Here is a 20,226-nt window from a genome sequence, read left to right as displayed (position 1 = left end):
ATTTTAAATCAGTGAAAAAGTCAACTCAGTTTAAATAATATTAATTTGATTTTATAGTTCTACTTTCAAGGAAAGACCAAGTCTCTTGCTTGTTAACCATTAAAATACATCTTGGAGGACAACTCTACCATTCCACATGTATTTAAGCAAGGTAGGTAATTACATAGCTTAACATAAGTGCATTCATACTTTCAATGTTTAAAATTATTAATGATGTATTTTTCATTTATTAGATGATGATTTTACTCATTATTTGCATCAAGTTTCATTTTAAGGAATGTTAAAAATCCATATATGGATTTTTTTTTAATTTGAATACTGAAGGTATATAGGCATGTAAAAATCAAGAACTAAAATCCTGCAAAGACACAGATAGATAAGAAGAGAAAAAAACATTTATGAAAGCTGCTTTCTAACTTGAATTGTAATAATTTTATTCACAATGCTAGTATTATCTGTACTACTCAAATTAACCATATCCTTTAAGTTTATAGAACTGTATCTGTATGTTGTAGAAGGAAAAAATGGCGTCTGTCATTATAATTCTCAAGCAGTTTTTCAACTTTGAATAACTTAGCTACTGAACTGAAATGCATCTATATGTATATATTTACACTGAAACAAAGGAAAACAATTCTATACCGCAGAAGGGGGTACGAAATCTGGTTTTGCACTTAAATTCTAGTTACAGGTTACAGACTTTAACAAGCTCAGTGATCTTGAATACCTAGTAGGAAAACTGTGCTACTTGGATTTTACAACAAAACTATTTTTAACACAGCTTATATTTAAGTCCTTATACAGATCAACTGTAATTATGAATTTTAAACTGAATTGAATTTAAATATCATCTAAATTGCAATGATGCACTTTTGTACATATCTGAACTTTATTTCATGTCACTGCTGAGAAAAACTGTCATAGGAACCTATCAGATGCATTTGGTGATACTGGGAGCATCCTGTTTTGGAGTTTTTCCTACTAATAGTGAAGGTTTCATGGCATTATTTACTGAAGTGGCTAATTTGCAGGTAGATGGCATCTTTCAATAATTCATCAATACCCAGTCATCTTTCTTTCCAAATGATTCAACTATTCTGCAGGAAACATTCACAGATGCTGTCATTACTGTCTCTGTATTAAATCTCTTCCCAGATGAACTGTTCTTTTATGTCTAGTATTTAAAAATATAACACCCCATTCACACGTACTCTGTTACTGGTATTTAATGTGGGCACTGCTACATTTAAGTACTGGCTTGTATGTATGTAAGTACCAATGAATGTTCTTTCTAGAGTTCCTGATACGGATACTCTCTTGCTAATTTTGTCCAATTTTTAAAGTTAACTTTATTGTGCATGTTCTGATGCTTCAGCATAACTTAATTATAGTGTATTTTTAATGCCTCTTTTCCAAGTCATGTTTTCTCAATGAGCTCATAGAATTACTGAGCTGATGTTCTATGCTGAATTACACAAGCCTATCTAGGGATTCAACAGAAACAAGCCACAAGTTGATAAAAAAACCTTCAAATTTTCAAAAGAAACATACATACATGTAAGAATAGTATTTATTTAACAGCTTTGGGTAAAAAGAAGCACCTTCCAGATTTACTATCTGCTTCATTTTATTCAGTTATTCACTGTTATTCAGAGTGTGGTAAAAGGCCACCTACCCAAAATGTTTCCTACCACCTGCCAGTCTGCCCAGCTGTGCAAATTACACTGGAATCAACTTGTCCAGGCAGCTGGAAAAGAAATCTGATTCAAGATTAACAGACCCTTTTTTTTGAGCCCTCTCTTTCTTGTATATGGACATAAAAAATATTTCAGTTTTAAATTAGTATAGCAATAAGAATTCATTTGCTCCATTGTGAAAACTAGAGAAAAAACTACTTTAAAGTTGTCTGAATAATCTTTTGTTGTGCAGAAGTACAAACTGACAATATGCTTGTAGAGTGATTTGATCAAACACCTTCATCTACACAGAGGAAATATTTTAAGGGGTGTGTAGCAGTACTATAAACCCATACATATGTAAATAAAGCTTTCCAAAAACAACTAAAAATTAATTTTCAGTTTTCAAGGAAAACAGAGCAATGAAGTTCCACCAGTAAAAAGCCTCTGTGTTAGTGGCAGAAAAAAAAGTTTAAGCAAGGAGCTTTTCCACGCAGCACCTTGCTTGGCTCCATAGCAAACTTGCACAGTAGGTGCTGTTATTTATGATTTAGAAAGAACCGGTAAATAAAGCACTGATTATGTAATAGTTGGTGCTTGATAATGTGAATGACTTGACCCTTCTCAACGGTGATAAACTGGTGTAACTGCACTGGCATGAAAGAAGCATTGTCATTCTACACTGATTGACAGCCTGACCCATAACCAGGGTTTTGACAGTGGTGCTGCAGTACTGTACAAAGGCAGCTGCTGTGTCTCAGCTCCTCCTACACCCTCTTCGAAGCACACAGCTTGATACATGGTGAGGTCAGCCACCATGCTCTCTTCCAGAGCCACCACAGTGCTGGCAGCTTTGAACAATCCAGGTGTGGTAACTAAACTGCTGCTAATCTATCCCACAATCTTCCCCACTACGGAGAACTCGAAACAGGCTCTCCTAACAAAAACGGTTAGTGTTTGATACCTTCCCACAGATTTTTATAGGTCTACTGGGTGTCAGGTCAACCTGCTCACAGAAAATGCAATGTGTTAATGACTCACTGCCACTGAATTTCCTGGGGAAAAAGACAAGCTAAAACAATCACTTCCTAACTGAATGCTTGTCTGCTCCTGTGAAGGGTGTGACTATGAACGAAGTAATCTTCATGACTTCAAAAAAATCTACCTCCAAAACCAAACAGAAGCCAAGGAGGAAGATGGGAACAACGTAAGATGGTATTCATTTGAACAAGAAAGCACATGCTAACATTGAACTTGTTGTAAGCCATGATAATTATATATAGCTTTACTAAGTCCAAAATCAACTTCACCTTCAAAGCACTTTACATACATTAATTAGCAAATAGAAGATGAAAATTAATGGAGAACTCAGATATCAAAATTAAAATTTCTTTGGATTTAAAATAAAAAAGTCGCTTATTTTACTCATGCCTTTTTCTGCTTGATTTCTAAGAAAGTTCAAGAAGAAGTTTCATTTGGATTTTTGTCCAGAGTAAGTCAATTTTCAATGTTTCACATTAGAAATACGCCAAAACACAACTGTGTTTTGAAAGCACTTTACCAGAATCTTGTTCCGCAAATAATTAACAGAATCAGATGAAGAACCCACCTCAGATTTTACTCATGACTACACACACACACACATTTCAAATTACATGGGGTGAATATAAAAATAGTAAATAAATTTCATTAAGTCTAAGTGCAGGCAACAGTTAACACAACCTATTTTCGTATTATAACTGTGATTTAGGGCATGACTGAATAGTCCAGAAGAAAGAAAAAAAAAAACAAACCCAAACTTTTCAAAAACAACTTAACCCTCGTTTGTTACTTTTCTCTAAACAGTTCTTCCTTGCTTAATGATTCAAAACCTCAGTGTCTTTTCAACACCTCAATTTATATTAAGAAGGTCAGGCTCTATTACTCATCTATGTAATTTTTGTATTTATTTGTTCAGCGCTCTTACACGCATTGCACACCAGAAAATTCTGATGACTGAAAAAAATACATCAATCAAAACTTTGAAAGAAGTTAGATATGGGATCAAATTCTGTTCAAAGGTACTTAAATTTAAGTGACAAAGCATTTATACACCTAAAGGAGGTTTCCCCTCTCGCTACTGCATAGGTATTTGTGTGCAGAAGGGCACAACATAGTACAATCGCTCTCTGCTGTATGTTGGTGCATGGAACAAATCTGTGAGAGAGGGTAGGATGTGTTGCAGAAGGCGTTATCTTCCAATGTTCTGCTTGCATTCTCCAATTGCTACAATGGCTTTTAAAGTAGATTAAAACAGTCTTTGGGGCTGCATTAGCTGCTGTTTGACACCACCTTGGTTCTTTGCTGGAAGCCTACATGCAACGTTCTCCTATGTTTCCTTGAGCAATAGCATGCCTAATTCAATCACATTCAGGAAGTGAATCATTTCAGCTTTATTCCAGGATTAATGACACCATAACGTAGCCTGAGGATCCCTTCTCCAAGGATAATAAACCATACCAAGTATAAACATCCAACCCCAGGAAGAATTCCTGTGCCTACTTATACTAAGATTTGTACCTGTCACTGCTGAAAGAATATGCTTTGCTTGGTTACTGTAAAACATGCCGAGTGATTTACTGGGTGCATCATAAAGCTACTGTAACTTCCTTCAATTTGCCCATTTACTGAAATATTTAGATTCCTCAGCAAGCAAATATGAAAATGCTTCACAGGCTACTGGTCTTCTGCACATTAACAGCTCAAAACAACCTGAAGAGCTTGACGCCTGCTATAGCCAAGCGAAATGGCGCAGTAGGACTAGTTGATCAGCAGAGCTGTTCTGCTGTAGACCAACCGACAAAAGCTGACGGTTGGAATATCAGCCCTATAGTGTTTCCCTTTGGCAGCCTCCAGCTGGAAGAGTACTTAGGAAGAGAAGCTCACTGTGTTTTGGCTGTGTTAACCGTTATAACAGCTCTTCAGACCACCCAGACCCATCTGGCCTAACACAAAATCACAGGAAACACTAAGGTGGTGTAAAGCTGTCTTCTCTCTCTTCAGCCTTGTAGTTTCGTTTGGACAGACGGAGCAAGTCCACCCTTTGCCCTTTTCAGATAGCAAGTGAGGCCCATATTTGGTCTCAGACATACTGGAATTTGAAACATTCTTTTCTATAAAATGAAATTCATTCTTTCATCTCCATGCTTAATGCACTCAATTTACAGTCATCAAAGTCTGGAGCATTGTCACGTCACATTGTCATGTCAAGTCATCCGCAGCTTGGAGCACTGAGCCACATTTAAACATTTAACTTAAGAACAAAATTCTAGAACTGAGTGTACATGTTTATTAATGCGTTCTGGTCAAGGCTGCAATCTTCTGACAGTATGTTATTTAAATCTATCTACTCATTTAAAAAAAATATTTTTGCACAAGAAAAACAGGCTGAGTTCAAAAAACTCAGGGGTCACTACAAGAATTTTGAACAATGCAAATGTCATCAAAACTAGTCTTAAATTTGTTTTTCAAAAGAAATCATTGCTACCATTCATGTAAAGAATGCAGTCAACTCTTTTCAGGAGCACTGATAACTTTGAAATGATAGTGTCAACTACCAAAATTGGATCAGGGTTTTAAATTTTTTTACTATGATATGTTAAAGTAACTAAAAGACATTTAAAATTTTCATAAACAAGGCTGAAGAACACTAAGAAGTGATTTAGTATTGATTAAAACAATACTCACTCTTTTGAAACAATAGATCTCATTTGTATACAATGTGTTTTCTATTTCACACATTTGGAAGGTGATTTTTGATAACAACATGAATACATCCATTTCAAAAGGCAATGAAAATTTCAGATTTTCAGAGTCACATTACATGCATAAACAGAAGAAAACAACTTATATTTTCACCATTTTTAAGACAACACATCACACAGATGACAACGCATAAAAACTAAATATGCAACAGCCTCTGACCAAGAAAGTCATGGTATCCAGAAGGTTCTTATGAACACTGGACCAAGAAAGGGAACCGTATAAGCAGAAAGCCTAGTCAGGCCACCACAGCCCTGGTAGCTGCACTGACATAGAGAATAAACTTGAGGCTAGCAAGTACTGCAGCCCTTCTCATCCCCTCTGTCCCAAGTGCCTGGTGCTGCAGGACACAAGAAAACTCAGTATCAGCAGCCCACAGCTGATTCCAGGCCCAAGGACCATGGAAAGGCAAATTTCTGAAGGGGTCTTCTACAATTAGCTCTGAAATCAGATTTCTATGCTTTTCAAAAACTGACTGACTTTGTTTAAATGACTAAGTAATAAAAATGAACAGAAAATGTTGATCTCCTTTTTATGCAAAGCGAGCAACTTGCCTTTCAAGAAGAACCTCACACACTTAAGACACTTTGCCGCATTTAAGCAAAGCAAACATTCTAGATCAATTATATACTAATTAGAACTTGCCAAAGTACTGGGCAACTTCTTAATTAGAAATGACCTAGTAGTCGGCCACTAAATATTATTTAGTAATATCTGCCTTGACAGATGTTTTCATGCAGTAAGTGCTTTAATATGCACAATATCTCATGTTGCACATTACGACTGGAATATATAATTAATGTCTCATTTGTGAAAATTTGACTCATTCTGGTGGGTACATGCTACGCGTCACTGGGAGTGCCATCTGACTGAATGATATGCAAATTGGCTCAATATGCAGGCATCATTTTTTATTCTCTTTATGAAAATCAATTACAACTGTACCTACTAACACCACTGAAAATACTGTTCCAACTGTTTCTGCTATAGTTGTATTGTTAACCACTGTTAATACCCTCAGTTTCAAGGAAAATATAATATCCAGATTTTACTGCCTTCATTATACTTGATTGTTTCAATAACAACCTCATTAGTGACAACAACAAGAGGTAAAAGAAACAACCAACCAGGTTTGGTTGCTAATGAAACTATTGCAATATGTATTTTTAAAAATATCAAAAAACCCTGTTGCTTATTCTAAGAAACTACCCACTGATTTCTGTGAGCTAACAGAGTAGCAACAAGAGAAAACAATCCAACTCGTTTTGTGCTTCTGCGTGGAATTTACTGGAATACAAGTTTGCAGAGCCACACTTTTGAAACACATAATCAATGTCCAAACTGCAACCCAGCCCAGTTTCTGGAGATATATTTATTTCTCAGTATGATCATCATAAAAAAAGCTTCTTTGAAAGAAGGTTGTTAACATAGTAGCTAAGTAACATTAAATAGCATTTCTTATGAAGCTAAGCTCTTTTAGTACTTAAAGGTAATAAAATATATATACAACATACAGAGAAAACAAATTTATTACTGTATTTTAGGGACAAATGTAGGAGGGCAGAATATACCTTCAAACTTTATTTTAAATCATGTTGAAGCCAAGGGAAAAAAGCTTCCAGTCTCCAGAGCACATGATTACAGAATTTGATCCATCAACATACAAGTACTAGTTTCTGCAAGCTCATATACATTTAATTTTAAGCATATGGGGACTTTTCGAGAACTTCCATGGTCAACTTTTTACTTCATTGAAAAACAACAAGTGTTCAGGTATTTTTCCAGTTCTTCAAGATAAGATTTTTAAAGTGCTCTATTGGCAATATGTTAGTTTCCTGAAAAATGAATCCAACCTTTTCACCAGCTGTTTTTTTCATTCTGTTTCAGTTTTCCAAGAAAACTATTAGCAGAAGGAAACAGTAAGTATAATTCTAAACAGGGAACCAGAAATTAGCGCTGCATCTGGATTCTGACAAAGAAGTTGCAACTCTGATAAGTTGTATTTTGGCTTTAGTGACAGCCTTAGGGCACCTATGTGTGTACGTGCAATAAATCATCCCATCATAAAGATAATTACCGAGGGGGGGCAAAAGCTTTCTTGATAGCAATTACAGTAAACTGTTTGAATTAGCATACTCACAGACAGTTCTCTGTTGTCCTACATAGACATTAGAGAGAAGAATGTTTTGTTACACTAGTTCAACCCACTTGAAAGGAAAAAAATCAGGATCTGACTATTAATCACACTAATACTACATAGGCTTCATAAACTAAAGATGCTTTTGACTGCAGAAATAATGTAGAACAAAAGGTTAATTAGGCTTTTAGGCATGAGTTTTCAAAGGCAGTGAAAGTTGGACAATATCTAGATGAAAACAGCAATCTCTTAGCTGCAGGCAGGGATTCAGAAATATATCTCCATTACTATTCGGTCTGGCAATGCTGGCCCTTCCTGAGCATGGACACAGCGTGCACACCCTTTCAGCAAAGATAATCTAATTAAAATGTATACTTGCATATGGACATGCTGTGCCAATCCTTTCCAATTTAATTGTTAAGGATTATTACAAGAATACAAATACTTCCCCGCCAGCAGCTTAAACAGTTTTCTCTTCACAGTTATTGCTGTTACTTTGCTCCATGTTTGTGATATGGACAGCTGTTTCTTCATTAGCCCTGTCCTCTTCTCTTCTAGAAAAACATGTCTGCTTCAGATAAACACAAGCAAGACACTTTTGCCTGACTCATTGAGAAGCCAATGCTAATGACAATTTCAGGACTGAAATACACCCTGACAGCAGCTTTCACATATGAAGCTAGCTTTCCTGATGACTGTTTAAAGAGACATCAAAATCCTGACCCCCTGAAGAAAATGGTAATCTTGTTATTTACTTCAATACGTGTAAATTTCATCCTGGCTTTGTTTCATGGTTATTACTTCTCCCAGTTCCTTCCTTACCTGCGCCTCCTTTTTTGGTGTCTGTTGGTGAGTAAATTACAGAGAAGTCACCCAAGCCTTGATAAGGCAATATGGGGAACCTGTAGCAGTCACCAACTCTGTCCTCTCCAGAAAGTTAAGAGATTTTCCCCATCCTCAGTTCATCAACAGTCTACTTTGTAGCAGGATAATCTGACCCCTACTGTCTGATTAAACTCTAGGTTATAAGTTTCCATGTATCAACTTCAAGTTATATTTAGAGTCTACAGCTCTCTCTTCTGGGATAATGATAGCAGTAATAAAACAAACTATTTAAAGCCTCATATTTCTTGCGGTATGACTTATGTAGTCAAAAAATGTGACAGGGGAAAAACTATCAAAACCCAGTACAACAAACAATGACTAGCCTACCAGGTACAGATCTATTTTTGCACACTACCGTGACAGGACTTTGCTCCCTCTTATGCTCCTACCCAGAGACATATGTTCTCCCTCTGTATCAGCCTGTCACTGCCCAGTGAAAGGACTTGCTGGTCTACCTCAGGTAACCTTCACAAGCACCAGACGATCAGACCATTTTTTAACTGTCTGTAGCCCCTGGTTAAGGGTCTTAGTTTCCATGAAATAAGGTTTGCCAACACCTAGGCACAATCCCTTCAAACAAACTGAATGCCCTGCTCACCTTTAAATGCCTGCTGGGTTGCTGCTGTCTAGGAAACTCTTGTGTATACAGTGGGGTTTGTGCACAACTACTGGAGGTATCAAAAGCTTCTGTGTCTCCCGGACTATGCTCAGAGGGATGCGTGATGGTACTAATGCATCGTGGCATCTTCCAGACCCTTTCTGTGCTCAAAGTTAGAAATCCTCCATTTTGCAGACTGAAAATCCTCATAACTAACATGCGGAATGAGACAATATCTTCTGAAATGGCTGGAAGCAGCTTGCTGAAATATATGCACCACCTGCTTGTTTAATTTGAGTTGTGAAAAGGTGGCCCACCTACGCTCACCTCCTTCACCTTTTGACTTTGCAGTCTTCATCAGTAAGTTGTCATCAACATCTCCCCATCCCTTTTACTTATTGAGGACTTTACAGTCTTTCACTACAGAGCAGGCAACAAACTCGAGATGCAATTTGCAGCTCTCCTCCATTTATTTTTTTACTCTTTAGACTCAACTCAGTTTTCTCTCACAATCCTCCAAATGCCCCTACCCTGCAAGGTGGTAAACCACTAGGTAGAGAACTGAGCAGCAGCTAGGCTCAAGTGCCTATACTTTCAGATAGCTGCTCACATCTCCTCAGCAGTGGAAGCAGCGAGATATTTGTGTTTAGTGCTCTACAAACCATATTTTTTTGCTTGGCAAAATCATTTCTCTATGTAGCTGGGCTGCTGCACATTCCTTCATCAACATGCTAACTGAAAGTTTTCAGTCAAATAAAATTAACTTTCTCCATAGTGCCTACATACATCATTTAATGCCAATTACTCATTTTCTCCTCTCCACCACCATTTGTTGGGAGCTCTTTTACCCTTGCAGCGTCAACAATGACTAACAAACCTGACCACAGGTCAGTGTCAGCCTCACTTGAACTCATTCCTCCCTTCCTTCCCAAATCTCTCTCTCGAGCACCACTGCAGGATTGCTCATATATTCTCAGAGCTCCTTTCTCTCATTTACTTGAGCTGTGCCAAACAAGTCGGACCAGCAGTTAAGTTTTTTCGTACATCCTTATCTGGCACCTCTGTTCTGTATCTGTTTCCAAGACACACAGAAAGAAGGAGCATATGTTTGCAGTCATCTGTTCAGCTTTGTCAGGTAGAGATGCCATAGGCCGGGAGACTCTAAATGCCCCAAGCCTTTCTGGGTAGCTGCATGGTATCATGCAGATCCCACAACCCTGTATGTTTTGATAACTTCTGTGCTTACAGCCAGGAGATATAGGGCATAATCTTGGAGTAACACAACTTATGCAGTCTAGCTCCATACATCCTCACCTGCACAATGTGTATTCTTCAAGTATGTGGGTCACCTATTTACGTAGCAGCCAGGTACGAATGGTTTTTAATTTCCACTTGCCAGTGACATTAGCTGGCTGTTCACAGTACTGTTGTGTCTAACCTCTTAAGTCTGAAAGAATTGTTCTCCGATTACTCTATACTTTCACGATTATAAGAAATTATCCTCTATTGCTAGTTTCATCTGACTTAACTGAGTAAGTCTGCAGGTTCACTGTTTAGCAAAAGAACTGACAGAACAATGTGTTTCTACTGAAAAACAAAGTAAATGAATCCTTATGAAGTCATCTTCATACATCATCAAGGAAAATGCAAGTATACATAAAACGTTTAAAAGATTTTTCCCTTGGAGCAAAAAAACCCCCACCAGTCTATGGACTTGCCAATATTTGGAAAGAGTTAAAAGTAGCCTCAACATTTTCTCCCAAATACAAATTAATGGACTGGATCCATTCATCTAAGTCACAAATATCAAAGAATCTGTCACAGAAAATTGGTATGCAAAATAAACACAACCAATTGTGGCTGCTATTGTACCTTGACAAAATGTAGCATTGATCCTCTTGTAGCCTTGTGGGCATTCCATCATGGGACTGTATCCATGGTAAGCTGAAGAAAAAAATTACATCAGTTAACTACTGCTGATTTATATGCTTATTTAGAGAGCCTGACAGCCAAATTATTATATAAAAAAATAATTATAAGTTTTTATGATGTCTGGTTAAGCATAAAAGGTCAAGAAATTAAAACTAAAGGTTGTACAGGTAATCTTAATTCCATCTTTTTCCACATGTATACCACTTAAGTCTTCAGTTATCCAGTCAAATTTATAGTTTTTCCAAAAAAGAAATCTTTGAAATCAGGACATTATCTTTCATCCTAGTTGTTCTCAAAGATTCAAATAATTACTTCTCCAAACCAGCTACAAATATGATGTTGGGAAAAGATAAAGGTGAAGATTCATGATGGAAACTCAATGGTTTTAAAACTGAAAGCAGCTTTAGAAACCAGAAGTACCTTCAGTGATAAGTAAAATTGTTGGGTACCATTTCTCCCGCCACAATGAATTAAAAAATATTTGAAAGAAATAGGAAATAGAAGCAAATTAACTTTAAAAGTAAGGCAAAAAGAAGAAAAGGGCACATTTGTGATTTACCTAGCAAAGTTGCTGAATTTTAGAAGACTCTGTGACTTACTGGCTGATCAGTGTAAACTCTCAAGGGCATAACAACACTGCAAAATACAGACTGAATTCAATTTTCCCAAAATAGAAAGTGTTCAGTTAACTAGATCTTTATTTCTGTTTATTGTTTCTTTCCTCCACTTAAGGTTGCCTTTGAGACTACAGAAAACTGTTTATTGATTCTTAAACTGTTATAACATCATAAACGAGAGCAGTAACTTCTTTGTATGGTTATGCACTAAAAGCTAACCTCTTGGCAAAGCCCCGTACTTTATTAAACATATAGGACTAAACTTTTGGCACTATGATCACACAAGTGCCTTTAATAACAGTCAGGAGAGTTTTTCATAATTTGAATGCTACAACAGAGATACCTTACATTTGGTCAGATCTTTTGTTTTCTTTTAGAAGTGTTCTAAATGTTCAGCAGAGGGGAAAAAATCAAATGCATTACTTTCCATCTTTACTGTATATAAGCTGTCAAATAAGACAGAACAACTGAGTGAGATAACGTTTTCAGTTGGCTTCACTTCACATACAATACCTGAATTGCGTATTTATCCCTGCAGCTTATTTTAAAACTGGTAACTGGTTGACTATAAGGGTGGGGGAAAAAAACCCCAAACAAACAAACAAACAAAAAAGGGAATTATTTTCATTAGTTCTAAAGCTTTTCTTATTCTTTGGAAAAATTTAAGTTATGATCTTGAGTAGCAGCTTTTGGAGTCAGATAGTTTTATTTCAAATTGCTGTGAATTATTTAAGATAACTGCTTAACTGGGACATTAAGATTCTCCTTAGAGATTGCTTAAAGAGATAAAATGGTTAAACACAAAAATAGTACAGGTCAAAATAAAACTCCAATGTTCTTGCAGTTTTGAACACATACTTTTCCACCTTTACATTGACTACAACCATTTTAACACAAATTAAAATTTGAAAATTCTGTCTCTCACCATAAAAGTGGCAGCTACACGTTTATTTTCAAGCAGCACTAATCTTTTCACAATGTTAAGAACAGCTGAAATTTAAGGTGAGATTTTCAAAAGAGCAATGAATTAGCCTATCCCTGGTCCCCAAAAATGTCAATGAAACTCCTAATGCTCATGTTGGCAGAGTCAGATTCATAACTGCACTGATTGTGTCCTAACTTGATTATGTCCCTGTTTGCCATTGCAGACCTGATTCAATTCACACCAAAACCGAGAGTCTCTCTAACTTTTTGTGGGCAGGAATGGTACCCTGCAGTACAGCCTGGCGGAGGAAAACAGAGCTCTTCCAGCTGTAAATGGAGACCAGCCCATAAGCTATGCCAGGCCTTTTCCAGTGCTGCAACGCATTTTCCCTTCCAGAGTGACTCAGCTGCTCTAGAAAGTGCAGTGGTGGAGTGAGGTCAGAGATTTTAACCTCTCCCTCCCTCCTCATCCTCCTACTCCCACACTGAACAGGAACAGTGGCTTACAAGCAGCTGTTTTCTTCCTTCTACAAAGAGCAGCAATATAAGCAGGTCGCAGTCGAGTAAGGAGCTTGTTCAGTGACGGCTAGTGATCCATGTGGGAGCTGGATGGAGTCCTACGTTACTTACCCTTTACTCACTTAGACAACATGTTTGTAATTATTAACTGTTAGCAAGAAGCCTGAACAATGATAACATTCTCCATGTAACACAGAAATTCACTTTGTCTTAAGTCATCTTCTGTAGAAACCCTTAAAAATGGAAATCTGTTCCAAAATTTCTTCTTTTGTTTTTCAGTAATACTGAATAACCTGTAAACTTACAGACATAGGTGCTGTCTCAGGCCAAGGCACTTGTCTTTGCAATGGGACAGAAGCCCTGACTGAGCAGTAGCTATTACCCAAAATACACAAGTATATCTTTACAAAGTGACAAAGCCCTGTTTAGGTTCATGGGAACAAGACACAGGCGAACTTATGTACATCCTTAAGTAGTTGACTGAAGAGAGAAGAAAAGTGCCTGCTAATGAAACTGAAGTATATGCTTAAATATTTTGCTGAAGTGTGTTTCACAGATCATGTTAAATGCAACCTGATTACATATTATTATAAAACCAGGTCAATCTTAAAGTTTATGAAGCACAAAACCATAAATGCAAAAAGAAGTCTGTTTGCTTCCAAAAAAGGCTACAATAGAAAGGGTAATACCGATTTAGCGAAGTATCAGAACAAGTCAAAATTACATGGGACTAATGTGGGGCTACCTTTCCCTGCTGAGACACTACCATGGACATCACTTAGCCGATAACTTATTAATAATTTACTTGACTCCCAAGTTTTTCCATCCAATATAATGTATATATTAAAAATATAAAAATAGAAATATGCTTGATGAAATATAAATCCTTAAGCAGCCACTCCACACTTTCATTAAATCTTAACATAAATCCATATTTATCTTTGGGAATTGTTTGCTCTACAGAAGCATAACAGTTTGATACTGACATGAGGCTTAATTTGACACCTATGCCCAAAGGACACTGAGGCCCAGATCCAAAACGGATTTGAAAGTTCAAGTTGTGTGCCGAAGTTCAAACTGAACATCTATAAAAACCTAAGATGCTGCAAGATCACTTAAACTCCTGCAATGCTCAGAATCTATCACTTTAAGTTCTTAGAAATCTGGAAATTCACCATTTGCACTCTTGCAGAATTGCTGTAAGTCATGCCATGATTGAAGAGCGTCATGCTTAACTCATTCCTAAATCAAATCTAGACTAAGAAAATACATATACCACTACCAAAGCTTCCTAACAGATTCAGTGAATATTCTTGAAACATACACCTACCAAATCATACTCTTGATATAACGCAGTGGTAGATGACACTGTATTTTAATGTGGAGAAAACAGACAGTGCATCCACCTCCTTGTCCCTTCTTAAAACACTAATGTACAGTGAGAGCTCCCACATAGAAAGAGGAGAAATGTATCCCATTATGTCTAGGAGACACAAACCCTTACTTTCCAGGAATGCTTTAATCACAAGGACAGGATTATTCCAAGTGGCAACATTCTCTGTCTCCTCCTGAAATCATACGGTTACATAGAAAAAAACAATTCCAGATTGAGCCAGAAAGCTGGAGTGAGCATGACTCATACCATAAGTAATTAAGGACACTGGGAAAGAGACTGGCTTCTAGATCCTGTTCCAAGAATTGTTTCTACATTTTAGGGGTTAGGGCATCTCCTCATAGGTATAAAATGTAGATTAGAAATTCTCCTGGCAGATAAAGGAACCATCTTGAGCAAGTGTGCTAGCCATTAAGCTTTTATAACAAAAGGGCAATGCTCATCTCATTAGCATTTCAAAAAAATTATTCGTACTTAGTGCTTTGAAAAAAGGGTGGTGGACTTTCCTTCAGGTGAGGTTTTAGGGTGAGTTCAGGCACTTCTCTGTATCCACCTAGGAAGCATCTGGGGACTAGGCTTTCAGACATGGTTTGTCCCAGTGTTTCCCTGTTTGCTTGCTCTTAACATCATGCCAAGCATATTGGCATTAAGCAGCTGCCTGATCAACACGTTGTCTGTTGTGGATTGCAGGCAGAGATGACCAGTGTTTTACCTGAGCTATGAAGAAATAGAAAATGGTCTTCCTTTTGAACCAGGCACCAAAAATTTGTATTAGTAGTTCTAACCAGTTTTTGGTTGAAGCACATTTCAGGCTTTTGTGATTTTTCTCATGGCACACCTTCATCCACTAAACAACATTCCACACGCCCACATGCTTCTGATGAACAAGACTTTCAGTTGTAGTTAAATTGCTACTTCTTTGGAGAAAGTATAGAATCAGGACATATTTCACAATTCATACATCAATACAGAATGCCTATCTCTGCATTTATGTGCTACAAGAATAAAAACTTAGATACCAGTCTTTTATTAACTATGGCCCTCAAAGACCCCAAGGAGGCCCTCTTTCAGAAGCACGTCAGAAGATAAACACAAAATCTAAATGCTTCATAAACTAGCAGATCGGATTGAGTCAGCATAAATTGATATCAGACTCTCCTGTGGAAGGAGGAGTCAGAGATGTAGGAGTAAACGCAGGTTTTCTGCTGGAATTGTATTTACATTCACATTAAGATTTGTGGACAAAAATATACTTCCCAAAAAATCAAACACTGAACACGTTTCCAGAGCTGCTATCTGTACAAATAACAGGGGCCTAGAAGACCTAGATAAGAATGACTGCAACTCCCTGCATTATTTTTGGCCCACTATATGCAGGTCCACTCCATCTGCAAAACAGAGATTACAGTATCTTTTTTCATCTTTCATTTGGGGATAAAAATATGACAGGTAAGTATTATTATTCCTGTGCAACAATAATGTAATTCACAAAATGTTTAAAAGATGAGCTTCACCTATCATGCAAATAATTTAAAATTTCTTTCTCATTATAATATGATGTCAAATCTTAACAAAACAGTGAAGAAAGTCTTTGTCATTGCCTAATTGTTGAGGAAGATATTTCAAAAACAGAGCAAAAAAAAGTAACTGACAATTTAGAGGCTGGAAAACTTTGGCTCCAAACTTGAAAGTTCATCTGCAGTCCCAAGAGGTCACTGCATTCTCTCCGAGCAGTAACCGGCGCCTCTATAATTTAACTTTTCTGTGCAAACTTTTAAAAAAATAAATCCAGCTGGAAGAGGCAAGATGATTCAATGTCGTTATCCTTCCTGAGAAAACACAACATCAGTTGTCAGTGCATCACTGACTTAAAGGAGGAGGAAGGGGAAAAAAAACCAATGACGTTAACTTTGCTGGCTGCACTGAGTGCCTGCATATTGTAACTCTGCTGGCATGCAGGAAATTTCCAGTTTCTGCAACCTGTCCCTAATCAAACCATAGCATTTTCTTTCTACTAGGTTCTCTTTTTTTTTTTTCCAAAAAAGAAAAATACTACTTGAGGGGAAAAAAACCCCAAAACCATAAACTGATCCAGAGAATAACAACAAAATAGCACTTACACGGCTTCTTGGGACATTTCTGGCATTTGTTAAAACCCCAGGAAGTACCCACGGTTCCACAGCAGTCTTCTTGCTTGGAAAGGCCAGGAAGTGCTTTGCCACACTGGAATAGTCAGGTAAAGAATACTCTGGTTAGTGATACTATATGATGCTCACTTCTAGTACAATGTTCTTTTTCAGTCATCTTGGGTCAACCTCTTGCTCAAGATTCACTGAAGCTCTTAGCTGAACTTAAATAGTGCTGATGCATTGCAATGGCTCTCTACACAGGCATGAGTAAACTAGGTGACTTTCTTCCCCTCTGTCAACTTGAAAAGAAGGAGAAAGAAACAGGAGAAAATAGGATGTCATCGGAATGAGTGAGTATATTTCCAAGGTAGTAACTTGCCATTAGCACCTATACCCTACCTTTTTGCTCATAAAACCATGCTCGTCCACTTTTTCAAAAGCTGTATAAATTATCTCCAATACCTTTCTAATTATTCTCTTACAGAAAGACAAAAAGTATGACTGTGATTTCTATAATCTTATTTCCTATTAAAAAGCCTCAACTTTCTGCCATCTTATGTTTACTGTTTATGACCACTTACTAAAAATTGCCAAATTACGATGACAGATTCTGCTGCCCAGATAATGAAAAGGCTAACACAGATGACTGAAGCCAAAGTCAGTGATGTCTGTGTTATTCCAAACAAGTGTCTTTTTTCCCCACTCAAATATTTAAATTAATCTTGCAATAATTTCTGAGGTCACATTCCTTTTTTTATCCCGCTGATCAAGAATATACTTTTCATGCTTTTTATTAATAAGAATACTAATTTTCAGATGCTTACAAGGTACTAGTTATGTTCTTGACTTTTGCAATTTTCTTCCATTTCACATGGTTAAAGAAAGCTTAAATGTATTTCTGAGATGCAGACATTTAAAAAAAATACTCTAAGCCTGCCAATTAGGTATAAAATGGAAGTGCACAACGCACAAGAAGTGCACAACAGCTGCACTTAGTAATACTTTCAAAGCAAATGCTGATATAAATAGGCATTGCTGCAAACAATTCAAATGTGCTGAAATGTGAATCCTCAGTATGGAGTCAATAGACCTTCCCTAATCTAACTTTCCTTCCTGACAGCATATAAACCTCTGACCCAAATGCTCACTGCTGCTTAGCCTTCAGCTCAAGATAGCTGGCTCATCCTACGGCACAGGCTGTGGCCTTGTGGTTGCTTTTGCTTTGGCTGGTCACCCAGTCATTCTGCAGTGGGGATGCATGCTGAATGCACAGGCACTGACGGCTTCCTCCAACCTTCCCAAAATTTTCCCAGTGTGCTCTTAATTGTACTGACACCCACAAGTCAATGACGTTTCTGAAGTACAGAGTTACTCTGCATAGCTCTTTGAATGGGGAGGGCTGGCAAGATACTCCCTAGGTGCCTCCTGAAATATCTCAGCAACAAATTAAAAGCAGCACCAGTTTACCATTTAAACATCTAACTAATGTACAACCTGCGGCAGCTCAGCACTTGCTGCATGTGAAGCTTAGACGTCAGTCACAGGATGTGTGAGCAGCCGGGAGCATCCTCTGTCCCAGTGAAAGCCAACCTCTCTTGTGAAATGGAGCTTCTGGCACCAGGGCAACTTCTAGCACTTTTAGCAACGTCATGGTGTGCTTCTGCACATCATCCCTATACGGGGTAGCACCACTTGTGCTTTGAGCCTCATTTTAGGGTGACACATGAACAGCATAAAGAACAGAGTGGCCAAACAGGTTAAAAGAGACTGACTGTTTTCACACTACCGTCTGCAGAGGGTCTTGTGACAAATTTTCCCATGTTCCAAGGGGTGAGAAACAGTCCTTGCCTGGATGGTATTTGGCTGTGTTAAAACAGTAAAGCATCTAAGCAAGCCCCACCTTTCAGATGCAGGCCCAGGCTTACACTACCTAAACACGTGTCTTTCAGGCTGTCTTGCACTCCTCTGGTTTGGGCACCGGCAGGATTAGTACGAGATTGACCACTCCTGATCAGAGTCCGGCGAGTTCCGTTTCCTGAAGCAACTCTTGGCCTGGCACTTCACAGAGGCCATCGAGATGCACAAACAGGGAATTTTGCACAACTCCCTCTGCTGCAGCAGCTTTGCTGTTTTCAAAACTGGAACTATCTCTTTTAACTGCCTCTAGCTAGATGATATACAGATCTTGCTGCAATTCCCTGAAGCTCAAAAATCTTTCAACTGGAGAGTACTCATGATTCCTCCAAGTGGCTGCCCTAAAACCTTAGATAATTCATGTCACGTCTTTACACAATGCTGGTTTCTCAACCTGCATCCCATGTGAGCATGGTCTAGGAAGGACCATTTTACTTAATAATCACAGCTACTCAGTTTTACTTTATAATTATAGCTGCTCAATTGCTTTCCTAGAGCTGGGACTGCTTCTTCAAGGACAGAGAAGCCACTCACATAAGACAGCTGTTATTGAGAATCAGCTAAACCAATTTGCACTCAGCTGTTCTCCCCTGCCTCGTACCTCAGTTTTACAACTGTCCTCTGTCTGAAAAGGAAGTGGGAGGAATCAAGGCTGGTGCTGCACCTCCCCTTATGATCTCAGAAATGGAGCATTCGGGCAGCAAGGCACATTACCCAACACCCAGTGTTCCTTTGCAAGGACACAAGCCTCAAGGACACATCCCAGCAGCTTGTGTGTGTCAAGACAAGATTCCACTAACATGAGAGCCAACATGCCATCGTGAACAGGCCCTTTTTTTCTTTTTCCCCAGAACAGAAAAGGTGCCATTTAACAGTAGTGAATTAAAAGCGTATAAAACAAAGAAGAAGAAAGAAAAAAAGGAGGAGGAAGATGGACTAAAGCCCACTTCTAGTTTAGGTGTGGTGCTACAGCATTTGCACTCTACTGAAAATCATGATCTCTGTGGTCATAACTTTTTCAAATTTCCATATAAAAACCATGAGCAAAAATATGCATGCCAAAGTCTGAGTCATCTGGCAACTGTGGTTTGTAGTCCTGTCAGTAAAAACTGGCAATGATTAAAGCTGCTGCTCCCACTGCCTCTATGGTGAATTAAAGCTTGAAGAATCAATGATAATTTGGTTAACGTCCAGATCATTGTAGAAACTGGCCAGCGAGGAAAAGCAACTGCCACATGGGGCTCCTAGTGGTGTAAGATCTGTGTAATTTTGGAGCTATGCATCAGAAAAAATGACTGCTCTGTGAAGTCTTGAGCCAAGCAGAAACAGAGAGTTCTTCTATGGCTAATAAACCCTGATTTCTCTGGTACATCTAATAGTGCTTCAGATACTTTCAACACTCATGGCCCTGCACAAACTGTTTCTTAGCCCGCTACAGTTTCTTAAGATGCTCCTCCCTTTCACAAACCCTAAGCATCAATGAACTGAAGCTCTGTTTCTAGAGGTCTCAAAAACTTTTAGGTAATTTCTAACCATTTCAAAAGTCTTACCCACTTCCCACTACTGAGAAGAACTCATTAGCTCTTCAGACAGTCTGTTCCAGTTTCTGAGTCACAAGTGACTGGAAAAGTCACTTGGGGGAATCCATAACTATTTTTAGCTTGTCTCACCATTCAACATAACTCCAACACATAAGTGTGA

The 20,226-nt window shown here is 38.0% G+C and overlaps 1 protein-coding gene across 1 annotated transcript in view; it reads right to left on the bottom strand.

Annotated features, from left to right (window-relative positions):
• The window catches only part of LTBP1 (latent transforming growth factor beta binding protein 1), a gene marked incomplete at both ends in the record, with an annotated part of 200,233 nt that overhangs the window by 78,391 nt on the left and 101,616 nt on the right, over positions 1 to 20,226 (bottom strand). Inside the window, 2 exons of the mRNA XM_081997791.1 lie at positions 10,970 to 11,041; positions 16,603 to 16,705. Coding sequence (XP_081853917.1) covers positions 10,970 to 11,041; positions 16,603 to 16,705 — 175 coding nt within the window. The remainder of the gene's footprint in view (positions 1 to 10,969; positions 11,042 to 16,602; positions 16,706 to 20,226) is intronic.

The sequence above is a fragment of the Phaethon aethereus genome, assembly GCF_964289735.1.
Source record: "Phaethon aethereus genome assembly, chromosome: 3".
Lineage (NCBI taxonomy): Eukaryota > Metazoa > Chordata > Aves > Phaethontiformes > Phaethontidae > Phaethon > Phaethon aethereus.
Note: the sequence above shows the minus strand (reverse complement) of the source record. Positions and strands in the feature narration are given on the sequence as shown.